General features: G+C 44.1%; 1 protein-coding gene across 1 annotated transcript in view; it reads left to right on the top strand.

Moving 5' to 3' along the window:
• Window positions 1-1,202: 1,202 nt before the first annotated feature.
• Window positions 1,203-13,316, top strand: part of LOC106651260 (lachesin-like) — a 38,380-nt gene continuing 26,266 nt past the window's right edge. The window contains exon 1 of the mRNA XM_014369701.2: window positions 1,203-1,643. Within this exon, the coding sequence (XP_014225187.1) occupies window positions 1,526-1,643 (118 nt within the window). The 5' untranslated portion in view covers window positions 1,203-1,525. The remainder of the gene's footprint in view (window positions 1,644-13,316) is intronic.

The following is a 13,316-nucleotide window of genomic DNA, read 5'->3' as shown; positions in this document are numbered from 1 at the left end:
TGGAGAAAGACTTGATAAAAAGAAATAAGGATATTCGCAACACGTATGTGTATATTATCTCGCCTTTCTTGTATTATTATCGTTGCATTTTGATAAGATAGCTTTACGAGATTACGACTGCATACGCTTGGGCTGCACATACAAGCGGTGCACGTTCGTATACGTATACACCTCGCACACGTATACTCATACAGAGCCGCTCCTGCGGAAGGTCTGATATAAATTATGGCGTATAAGTGTGAGTGTGTGTGCGTGTGTGCGTGTGTATGTTTGTGTTCATGCTCATTTATACGTATACGCGCGCGCTAGCTCGTGCTTTCGCACTGGTGCACGAGCGAAATTATTGTACAGTATTATTTAATATTAAATCTAAAAATGGCATACACCGCGGGTCATTTTATTCCTGCCTCACATTTGTAATTTAAACAGGATTTCAGCGCGTAAGTGCGGCTCGACGCGCGAGAATATATTTTTTCCTCCATTCGAGCGTGTGGTATTTCGACAAATGTGCTTTTAATCTAAGACCCTAAAACATTCGTAAATATGACGCGCGCACGAGAATTTTTTTCCCCACTCAGCACTCAAAGCCTATTATGAATTAATGCTAAAGCTGCGAACACTCGTGCTTTTGCATTTAAACGCGGCGTTACATACTTTATTCGGTGTAAAGGGATTTTCATCATTTTTGGGATCGCGCGCACTATCATCGCCTTTTCAAAAAGAAGAAAATTTTTAATTCAAGAAAACGACTCTTTATATTCAACGGCTGGATTCTCGAACACGAGGACGTCTGCAGCGCGAGCGAATTGAATGTATACGATGTTTACGTGTATTGCGCAAGAAGGAAAAGGCCGCAGTTCATATAGCGCACATATACACTGGCCCGAGAACGTGACGAACCGCGAAAATCTACACGTTGATATGCGCGTGAATAAGCAAGAGAGAGAGCGAAAGAGATGAGAGAGAAAGAGAGACAGAGAGAGGGAGAAACAGAGAGACACAGAGGGTGAGCGAGGAATTTCTGCTATAGAAGGCGGAACTAAAGTTTCTGCGCAAGCGTCGCAATCTTTGGTACACATGCCACTTGGCTGGCATACCTGCGCTCGAGCTTTCAATGCTGGCGCCAGTCAGTCCGCACCGTCGACTCGACGCGCGCGTAACTCGCGTCCCTTCAAGCCGTGAGAGCGTGTTGAACCCGCATATATCGTTCTATATATCGTGCGACCCACACACAACGTGCGGATGCACATATTTTCTCTCGCTCTCTTTCTCTTTCTTTCACAGACATGAGCGAGTTCGTGATCGTGTCTCGCCTCGTCGTCCAAGCCTTTTCGGCTTTCGTGGGAGCATGATTTGTGATTAATTTTAAAGTACTATATCGACCGACCGATAATTGATTGAAATCGATTCAGTGCCAGCTGGAGCTAAAAAAAAGCTCGCTCGAAAAAAAAAGTAGAGAAGAAAACATACTGTATAGTGAGTGAGTAATCGCTTGCGCGTGAGTGCGGGCGATAATCTTAGATGGATGTCGCTGAATCGGCCCCGGTATCCAGCGGCTACCGCCGTAGTGGCCAAACTGCTGCTCTTGCCACTGCCATTGTTGCTGCTCATCGACATATCCTATTGCGCTACCGGTGTCGCAGGTTAGTTTTGTTGCTTTCGCCCAAGTTGTTTGCGTGTATTATTTTGACGCTGTCCCATTGCTGTTGTTGTTGCTGTTGTTGTCATGAAAATGAAGTAGGGATTAAGAAAAAAGAAAGTGGCTTGCATTTTCAGCTGAAAAAAGTTGATCCAATCCAGGCTCGTTCAATCTGACATTTTGCGCAGAAATAAACAAACGAGTACCTTATCTCTTTCATTTTCTACGCTGCTGAACTACGCATTCAAATTTTACTTTGGAATATTTTAACAGAAAGTCATCGCGCGCGAGCCAGCTCGCAGCTTTCTTCCTCTCTCTCTCTCTCTCTCTGCCTCGCACTTGCGCGACCGAATGAAAGCTCGGGGGTGAAATTCTACCTGCGAGTTTGTACAGATTAACTCTTTTATCCTAATGCAGCTGCAAAGGGCTGCGAGAATAAAAGCGTTTGATTACAAAAGAAACAAAGTATATGTGGCGTAAATATGTATAGATATACAAGCGCGAGTGCCTCGGTATGGTACGTAAAGTCAGCTGTACGCAGCGCGCGCGATCTTTGAAACATGCCTTGATAAGGCGCACAGTAGTACGGCTGGGGTTTTAAGTACAGGCAAGCTCTCGCGGTGCGAGTATATTATCCTCGCTGCGCTGGCGCGTGCGTGTGTATATTCGCTAAAACACCAAGCTACGTGTACGGGGGGGAGCTGTATAAGTTCGAGGCGCGAGCGCGCGCCCCCGTGTTATAGCCATATGGACAAAAGTGCTAATTCCGCGGGTAGATCTTGGCGGGCGGCTTTGTGCGCGTTCTTGATTGTACAGCTAATACTCCTCTCTCCTTGCCGCGCGCGCACTCGCTCGCTTTCGCACAAGTTTTGCCGAGATCTATCCCGACGCGAGAGAGAGAGCAAGAGAGTAAGAGAGCAAGAGAGAGAGAGAAAGGCAGGCAGAAGCAATGAAGTTTCTCGAGCGTGAAACCGCTTTTCAAGCTAAACTCACTGCGCATTCAACGTTGAACATCAACGCATATGTTGAGTTATGTGTACGTGTGTACGCATGGCTGCGAATGAAATATTCATATAGATATACATGTTTTATATCTACGATGCTGCATTATGTTTACGAATCATTAAGCTTTCAGTTCTTACAGTAACTGTTGTATATACACATCGCTATGTATATAATATTGCACGCACAGGGGGCTGTGCAGCGTCAATAATTCTAGTCGTCATGGCTGCTTATAACGATTCATTATATATATACGCGCAATACATATGATCCGTATAACCAACCACTCGTGCATCATGTATATGATCTGTTTGCAATGTAATTTAGCGCGCGAGCCTTTAAACGCCAGCTGCGGCGGTATATATTAGTTAAATGCACGCGCCTATACACACCGTATTAGGGTTAATCTAATCATCCGTAAATTCGCATGCTCATTGCTAATGACACGCGGCCCCCGCCGCTCTATATAATAGACATTTTGCCAGGCGCAAAAACTCGACAATGAAATAACTTTATACGGCCCGATGTTGTACGCATCATTGAGCTGGATTTATGAATTTTAATGCTCCAGCTGTTTTTAATGTAATAGTCAATATATGAACTCGACTCTGTCCCATATATTCCTCGAGCTCTTATTTTTTGTGCAAAAATTACCCCTTGGAAAATAATGCAGAGCGATGTTATTTTAATGAGGAATTAAACTTACGCTTCATTGCGTCCTATGCTCTCGGTCGAGGCAAAGTATTCACTGCGGAGGTCGTGCAGAGCTATATAGTAGGCACCGCCGCCGCTCAAGAAGGGTAAACATATATTTCTACGTGTGTGTGCTCGCGCGCATAAATACGTACACGTGTGTGTACAGATCCATGTAACCAGCGCATATAGATATAGGAGCATAGAGATGTTTCAAGCGTTGAATTAGGATGCAGCCATGATTGACTCATCCGAATTGATGTGAAGAAGAGAAGGGAGGGAGCAATGGCATACAGAGAGAGAGTGAGGAGCTATTGTTCGTTCCGCTGCTATGCGAATATACACAGTGTGCACGGGACATTGTATGCGCTAGTGGGAGGGAAAACGGGGGAGAGAGAGAGAGAGAGAGAGAGAGAGTAAGAGGGACGTGTGCCAAGCACCGTTTCTCTATCTATCTATCCATTCAGCGATGTCGAAATCATTAATATACAGCTCGCGCGCGCGCTCGAGCTTGCAAGCTCTATCCTAATGCAATGTATACATAATGTACGCGATGCTTCCAATAGGCTTCTTCGGCGAAATACGTGCGTGTGTGCTACTGCCTGCTGCTGCTCTGGTACTGCTGAGTTCTCGAATAAAATGAATTTCCAGGAGTGATTTTACCCGGTGTGCAGTGTCGAAATTGGGCCGTGTACGAAATTTCCTCGTTTCAAAGTGAGAAATAGTTATTTTAAAAGTTAAAATAAGCTCCCGCGCGAGCGATAAAGCCCGGAAAAACAGCACGAAGAACGTCTATACGTATAAGTATAGCTCAGTCTTGAAAACGTTCCCTTACATAAACTTACGTCTACCTAATTGGCATGAAAAGAGAGAGAGAGAGAGAGAGAGAGAGAGGTAAAGTGGAGAGGGTATAGAAAAAGAAAAATCGTATACACCAAAAAAAGCTCTCTACTTCTTGTGCTAAGGTGGCAAAGTTTGGGGTAGACGGTGAACGAACAGTCTACGTATTATAATCACGAGACACTAACCATTCGTCCTCTAGAGTCTGAAGCGAGCAAGCAAAAAAAAGAAAAGAAAAACCAAGTGCCTACCGTTTTCTACTTTCTCATCTTAGGTACCTATACTTCATTGAGAACGAGCGACTTTTAGTCGCGCAGAGAAGACCCACACATGTCTCACTATAAACGGCTCGTTCACATTCTCTCAATGTATTAGTGTGTTTGTGAGTACGTGTGTGTGTATGTGCGTCCAGGCTAATTTATGGCTCGAGGGATTAAGGGAGTAAAATAGAGGGGGCGACCGGAAATACGGCAATTCTGCAGTAGTGCGGGTAAACTATATACAAGGGAGAAAGAGAGAAGCTAGCCCTCGAGGCTCGCAGCTATAGGGTAGACCGTGTTTCTTCCTCGTTTCTGCTCTCTCTCTCTCTCTTTCTGGCTCTTCAGCCCCCTCGCCCCTCGAAGACTGGCCTTTAAAGCTTTTTCTCTCCCTCGACAAACAGTGCCCGCGGCATCAGCAGCAGTAGCAGCGGCAGCTTCTTCTAGTTTTAAACGTTTAAAAGACCAGCAGCAGCAGCAGTGTCGCTCTCGCATTTAGTCACGATAAAATATCGTTCTCCGCTCCCACCCACACACACACATAAATACGTGCATAAATACAAAAAGACGAAGGAGAATGTAGTAGCAAAAGCGGCCAGCCTCTTTTTCTTTGACAAAAACATAGGTAATAAAACTCTTAGTCTTGCCTGGACGCGCCGCTGCGCCTTTATTTGCCCTATATAAATTCAATATATGTCCCCGACAATCGTCTTGGGCTCTTATTCGATGTATATCCGATGCCCTCTGGAGATTTAGCGGAATTAATAGTTCTTTGTGTTTACCCACGTATACATAAAAGACAGACGCTTTGTTTGCTAATCCACGTACTTCTCCGAATCTTCTCCCTAACTCTCGGATTTTTGTATAAATTATTTCAATTCTCCGCACGGATGCACTATGGTACAACCACATATACAGTTATATGGTATTTTCAACGTGCGAATTTTCACTCGCCGATAAATCATCTGTTAAAATGAATAACTACATAGTGTACACAGTACACCGACTGCATATACTTTTTCGCTGCATATGCGTGTACGTGTGCTCACGCAGACATACTGCGCGCGAAAGGTACGTACGCGCGAGCGCAAAAGTGAGAAAGCGAGAGAGGTTTTACGCGTGAAATTCATTGAAAAATTTTTTTATTTGACATTGCATTGTTATATCCTCTATATTCGTGTACGTATCTACACATTTTATTTTTTTTATTTATTTTCCGTTGCGTGCGCGCGCGCGTCTGCTCTTTCACGTTCGGATCGCTACAATGTATGGATAACGCTGGCAAATTTTCGCTGGAAAAAATCGAACGTCGAAAGATTATTTGTTAAGTACGTTGGCTGACCTTTGGATCAAGATGAGCCACAAAGTTGAAACTTCGGAAATTGATAGTTCAAACCCCTTATAATTTTCTCTTGAAATTTCAGCTTCGTTTGTCGAGTTAAATTTGGTAAATTTTAATTTCAAGAGTACACTTTTTAACATGGCTATCATAGAAGCGTGAACGATTTCTCGCACAATTTTTAATATAACTTGAGATTAATTTGGGAGATCGTGACCAAATTTCGCGTAATTGTAGATGAAATAATTACCTTTTCAACGGTGTCGGTTGTATAGTCTCTGCACTAACATATTTCAGAGAAATTTTATAAAAATAAAAAGATTTTGTGCTGGCTCTACTTGCAATTTAACTCGAGAAGTTAGCATCGAACAAAAATACGCGTGATAGCATGCGTATTGGCTTTGAGCCTATGATACCACCGACCCACCTTGTTAAATCAATTATTTACCTTCAGCTGTTTCTTGATATTTGCTGATTTGAACTCGATTGCGTCCCCAACATCCTTAAACAGTTAATAATTTGCCGTGAGTTATTTTTATAAATTTTTATCGAGCGAAATGTTTAAAATATGACCTCTTAACTCGATTGCGAGTCACTCAAAATCAAAAATGTTTTTTTCATACTCGAGCGTATTGATATTTATAAAACAAGCTAAAAAAAAGTACAGCACGCTCTCGAGTGTGCACAAAAATGCAATGTTTTTAAAATTTATAAGTGAAGTCGAGGGTCATTCGCTGGAACACATAACATGTAATCCAGCGTGGATTACCTCTGGTCAACAGGTTTCATATACATTTGCAGTAGTATTTTTTTCCATCAGGGTCATTGTAGTTAATTTCTTCTCCGAATTAATACAGCAAAAAGAGAGAGAGAGAGAGAGAGAGAGAAAACGAGGAAAAAGGGGCAAACACGGCAAAGCTCTAAAACCAGAAATATACAATTAGTAAGATTGAAGTGAAGAGAAAAGGTAAACCATATTTACAAGACAGGGCTCCCGGCCGGTGCGGCGTTGAGATTTAAGGCGGCAGCCCAGCGCACACTGCACATAGCACATAGCACAGAGCACGAGCAGAAGCAGCAGCAGCAGCAGCAGCAGCAGTAGCAGCATGCGGTCGCGCAGTTCAAGCGTACTACTACTGGTGGTTAGAAAATCTTCCTCTTACTCTCACGCTCTTATATAGCAGTGCAGTATAACTGCCCAGGCTCTCTCGCCTTTCTCCCTCTCTCTCCCTCTCGAGCAAGCTCGCTGTGCGTGTACGTATTTTCAGCGTCAGATTATATAGCCCTCTAGCCTCGCGCGCACACCTATATAAAGCCAGCTCTCGCACGAACAACATGCCATTATATTCCCGCGAGCAGATTGTCTTAATTAATGCTAATTGCTCGTTGGATAATAAATAACACTTCGTGTATATATATGCTGCAACTACGTTTTCGTCCGTTGCTGTATGAACCCGTATGTGTGTGTGTGTGAGTGTCATCAAAAGTGTCGAGGACGTGGTTTTCCAAGTTTACAACTAGTTCTGCTGCGCCAGTATGTTATGGTAAAATATTCATTGATTCACTGGCCAATTACACACTAGTGGAAATCATTGCGCACGTACCTATATACTACGTACGCGTGGCCTGGCATATAATACATTACATTGGGGCTTGAACTGGTTTTACTATCTTGCGACTGCATTTGAGTGTGCGCGCGATTGTGTGTGTGTGTGTTTGTATCGGCGCTATATAGCGCACAAAAACAGGAAAAACGCATTAGGCTCGTTTAATATTTCAAACCTCACGCACGACTGCGACCGCTGCTCGCCCTGCCGGAATGATCCGGCACCGAGATATAACTTATGCGAACGAAACATTTCAATGTGCTGCTGCCGCTGTTGCTGCTGCTTGTGTTTCGAATCTACTCCTGTAATTGTGTGGGCGCGCGCTATGGCGTGCAGCGTGAAAATTACGATTTTATACTTGCCATGTCTGCGTGAAGCGCGCGATCCACGAGCTTTTTTACAACTGTTGACTTTTTTTTGTACTCCCTCATTCACCTTCTCAATACATTGATTGACTAACTTAATTTAAATACGCGAGTACATAAAGATTAAAGTATCATAAACTGCGCATCACGTCGTTATGAATATTCCAATGTCAAGCTGCACATTATTACTGGAGCAAACAAAGACTGTGTATAGGGGTGCTGCTCTGCATACTTGTTAAATTCTTCCAGATTATATATCGCCAGCCCCGCACCCTCATACTGGAGTGACTGGATATAAACGCAGTCTCTGTAAGGTAACATCGCACGCTATTAATACGAGCTTTTGCTCGCAAGCTCATACGTTGAGGCTCGGATTCGTTCAGTCGACAGCTGTTTTTTCCCTGCTCAGCTCACTTCAAACGTATAAAATCACACAAAGAGAGCCGCTTACACCACCGGGGGAAAGTGCTTCGATCGACCCTTAACGTCATCTCGACTAGGCAGCCACCACCACCGCTCCTGCTGCTGCTCTTCTCTTATCCGCAAAAGTTATCCGATCTATAAGCATCGGAGAAAACACGAAAATCGTTAGCTCGCTACGGCGTGCCTACATTTCTTTCGGCTTTTTCACGCCCAACGACGGCAATAACAATGGAAAAATATCCGTATCGTTCGTATAGTTTAGTGTTACAGCTACACACTTGCGCTTATCCACATGAAACCCAAAATAAATTATATCAAGAGATGTGAAATATCCATCCGTCGAAGCTAGAAAATATTTCCAATGAAAATCATTTGGAGCCAGAAACTGCCATAAATATTTATGAGCGTCAGGTATACAATAAAAATGTGTACACTCGTATATAAATTTCCCTTTCTCGCTCACCTTTTTTGCCTCACAATATTTTCTGGAAATTCAAAATATATACCTGAGCATTCACATTATCAGATTTGCCCTACAGCAGCAAACGAGGGTGAACGAAGAGAAGAAGAAGGAAGTAGAAGGAGTAGACGACGAAGAAGAAGAAGAAGAAGGAGCAATGGAAGCTCTAACGTACAAAGACATTTTTGTATGTGTGTGTGTAGTGCCTGTGTGTTTGTATGGGACGTTGTCGTCGTCGCCATCGACAGCAGCGCGTCGAAATAAGCTTTGCAGCTCCTTCGCCCTATATGTTAGTATATATATTTATGCCTCATCCTATCTCGTTATTTCGAGCGAAAATCGAAGGAGAGTGTAGCAATGTGTGTGTGTGCGCGCATATAGCCGCCGCCGACGTCGCTTCGTCCCCGCGCGCTCGCTCTCTTGCTGCTCTGTACTGCCTTGAGGGTCTTTTTGAATCGTCTTTATCCTTTTTTCACCTCTTACGTGCAGAGCGCACATATTGTAATATCGAGCTGTATTCGTTTCTGCGCGCAGCGTAAGCTATCAATTTCGCTCCCGCCAGGACTTTTGATAATATTGAAAAACGTCACCGAGATACATGGCTCATTGTGATGGAATACCTGGTGCAGCGCAACGTAAATCATAACGAGCTAATAGGATACCCGAGTAATAATAATATTATAATATGTGCCAGCTGCGAACGTAAATACATAAATAGACCGGCTCTCGGATAAATGCCTCGAGACGATTTTTGAGCAGAGTTGCAAAAATTTTTTCATCCACATTTGAATGGTATAATACCATCGGAAAGCTAATTAGTCGACATAACTTTTTGAGTTGTTAGTTTTTTTTCCGCCGCGTTGTGCGCGATTCAACCGATTGACCCGACTCGCTCTCAAGCAAATGAGATTTTTAAATTTAGACTTGAAAAAGCCGACGATGAGCGAGCGAGGAGTTTCAAATTCGACGTTGAATAAAATATACATACAGATATGCTTATTGATAACGGAGAATAACGTCGATTAGAAAAGGTAAAGGGGAAGAGAACACTGGCATTAATCCAAAATAGGTACCGCCGGCGTACGCGCAGGGGCGAGAGGGGCAGTGAGCTTAAATAAAAGATAGACAGATATAAAAAGAAAGAATTGCGAGAACTAACGGAGCTCTCTCTTGCTGTGGTCGTTTTTTTTTTTTTTTTTCATCGAGAAAGAGGCAAGCTGACTGGCTAATGCGCCCTTCGCGATAACCTAAGCCACGGTTGAAAGCGACGAAGGAAAAGAGTGGATTTTTCTTCCAAACGCGCCAAGCTATACACAGACACGAAGAAAAATCAAGGGAAGGAGCTGGAACGGTATTTATACACACGTATACACTGACACAAGCTATTCGCTCGCAACCCTATACTGGCCTGTTACACGTGGAAGTTTGCTTGGCAACGCGTCCGTCAAATATTTCGCATAGCCAAGAGCTCGACCGCTGGCCTCCCTCTCCCTTTCTCCCTCTCTCTCTCTCTCTCTCTCTCTCTCTAGCCACGCTGCGCTGCAGCCATACAATAACGCAGTAAACTTGACGGACTATAAACTTTGCTTGTTGCACTGCAACGTCGGACAATATTCTTGACACCTCGTTCGACGCGTTCTGCAACAAAAAAATTAAAAAAATATTTTGAAATATTTTTTAAACTCTGAATAAAAAAAGAAGCATCGACCCAACTATTGAATCACACTCAGCTGGCGAGGCGAATAATTTCGTGAATCAATTCAAAATGCACGTGAAAACATAACACGCCCGTAGGCGGCGAGGGGAGCGATAATTCAAAACAATACGCGTAAAGGCGTGCCACGAACGAGGATCGTCGTGCGCGTAGGCGTTAGAAAGGTCATATTCACTTTACTCGTTGCGTGAACTTAATATGAAAAGCTCCGATAAAAAAGTGAGAGCCCATGTGCGGCAGAGAACGGTGGTAGGTATAAGCAGAGCTAGACTCTGCTCGCTCTTAAAACCTCTAACATTTTCCTCGCTTTCATTAGCAACCTAATCGGATTACACGTACTCTCTTTCTTTATCCGCATCGTATACGTATGCGTACGTATATAGGTGGCTACCGAGCTTGCGCACGCGTGTGTGTATGTGTGTGTGTGTGTGTGTGTGTGTGTGCCGTGTGCGGTAAGTGAGGGGGTCACGTTGCATGTATTGTCGTGTGCAAAAGCAGCATCAGCATCAGAGTTGTTAATCCACTTTCTCTGTATTCTCACATTTAACCAGTTGTGTATACATGCGTGCGCGTGCGAGCTCGGCGCTTTTTTCAGCATTCTTCGTGTTAGCTTCATTATAATACCAGCTCCGGCCGCGTGAAGATGCATACTTTGTTTATAAAAATTGCGAAACTAAACCTACTAGAAAAGCATCCGTGTAGCCTTTTTGTTTCAATGTGGCGGCGCACGTCTGCTTACACGATAATTGAGTCAAGCAGTGACACGCTATTAACATGATGACTGCGCGCAAAATTCAAATTTCATTTAATTCCAACGTTTTTATTGTTCCTCGTTCGCGCGCTTTTGTTCTCTGATACAACGGGGGAGGACAAAAAAAAAGGAGGCAAGCACTTTTCTCTCTCTCTCGTCTCAATCATGAATAATTAATCTTGGCAGTAGACAAAAATAAAATAAATATATAAAAGAGAAAAGGGCCAGCTCGCGCACACCGCTAAACATTGTTACAGACCGGGCTCGACGGTATAGCACGGCGGCAATATAAAGCGTAAGCCGGAGAGAAGCGGCACACTGCATTGCACTGTGCACTGCGTGGCGGCGGCGCCGAGGCAGAAGAGGAAGCTTTAATCCCCAACGCTCAGCCCTCGTAAATTTCAGCGCGATTAATGAAAAGATCGCCGCCGTTGGCGCTCTGCAGCTCTCGCCGACGCCAAGCTGTTATTGCGACCGACAAATACGAGTCTTTTTTATACATACAATGCATGTATATGAGCAGCACCTATACGTATGTTTATGTTTATAGATAAGTGTGTCCGTGCACTTGGATAACATCGTAAATTATGGATCATCATCGTGTGCGTATTATATATATACGTATACGCCGCGGCTCGCTCGTGATTGCATTCTTAGCTCGACGATCGCGTACAAATTCTGTTCTTTTGCGCCCGGGCCAATTACGTAGACAAACACACAAGCGCAGTATAGGTGCGCAAAACCGTGTGAGTACATGCTAGTACTTATCAGCTGCACTCGTTCGCTCTCTCCCTCTTACTGCACGATCTTTATACGCGTACATGTGATGGTGCACGTGTATGTACGTACGTACGTATATATCTCACTAATGACCTCGGGGATGAGAGCTTTGCGCGCCTGCACTGCGAGAGTGGGTGTGAACGTGAGTGAAGCTTTGCGCTCGCGATCTTATTTGCTGATTAGAGAAGTGCCTGGCAATGCCCCCCCGACTCGGCGGCAGCTCTTGCGACTCGCGAGTACGTTTAGTCGTGCACTCTCGTACACGGACACACTCGCGCGCACACTTTTATGATACTTTTCATTCCGTGCATATAGACATACTCAATTAAACTCTCTTCCATAAATGCCTATACACAAAGTGGCGAGTAAATACATTTTACATTTGTCGCCGGGACTCGTGCCATAACTCGACGCGCTTTGCTACTTTCGTAAACTGGCTCGTTGTTGCCCTTAAACACTTGGGATCCTCGGAATTGGTCTGCATACACATGAACACAGTCGAAAAGCTGTAAATATATATATGTCTAGTCGATTGAAACGTTTTCTTCTTTTACTTTTTCTCCCGGAGTCGCTGCTCTCGCCCCCCAAGTTTGATCGAAATTTCGTGACCCAGTTATATCGACTCGCATGAAAGCTCATCTTGCATTCCTTTCATTTATATATACATGTGTACGAGCATATTCGGATTGAAATTTTTTTCTCCACAAACACGTACAAGTGCGAATTAACTGGCGAAATCTTGGAAATTACCCAAGGCGTCCGAATTGTGTACGCGAACGTAATATACGGACACAATCGGCGGTAACTCACATAATTATATTAATGTAGTGCCAAGCAGCCACCGCGTAAAGCCGGTAAATAATATACAGCTGCTGTTGCAGATACAGATAATAGCTAAGCATTGCTAGGAGGACTCGCGTATCAGCTCGTAAGATGTTGCGCAGAATGTGGGGGCAATCGAGACAAAGTTCCTATATAGGTGCTATATCTCTCCCTCTCTCTCGCTCTCTGTGGCCGTAGCGAGTCTAGGTGGTCTGGTGGCGTGCAGCAACTATACACGTATACCTACACGAAACTTGGAGCTTCCAAGGAACAAGTTGTGCGGGTCTATACTCGAAATACACCCTTACATACATGCATAGGGGCGCGAACACCCATATGCATGTTTGTGTGCATGCACACACGTACGGAGAAACGTAATGAAGTTTCTGGGTGTGCGTACACGTGTATATGCAAGTTGAGAGTGCTAGAGGCTACTTAGCAAGAAGGAAAGGAGAACACAGAGGACCTCGATCGCTTTTAAGGGAGAGAGCGAGAGAAATTCCTCTTGGAGAGTGGCTGTGTTGCAGAACTATTGCTTACTCGCCCACTCCACTTTGTTACGTCACGCTGTCCTATGCGAGTTTCCCCTGAGCGAATACATGCCCTGTTTGAGCTATTATCTAA

The sequence above is a fragment of the Trichogramma pretiosum genome, unplaced genomic scaffold, assembly GCF_000599845.2.
Source record: "Trichogramma pretiosum strain Unisexual culture from Peru unplaced genomic scaffold, Tpre_2.0 scaffold54, whole genome shotgun sequence".
In the NCBI taxonomy this organism is placed as follows: domain Eukaryota; kingdom Metazoa; phylum Arthropoda; class Insecta; order Hymenoptera; family Trichogrammatidae; genus Trichogramma; species Trichogramma pretiosum.
Note: the sequence above shows the minus strand (reverse complement) of the source record. Positions and strands in the feature narration are given on the sequence as shown.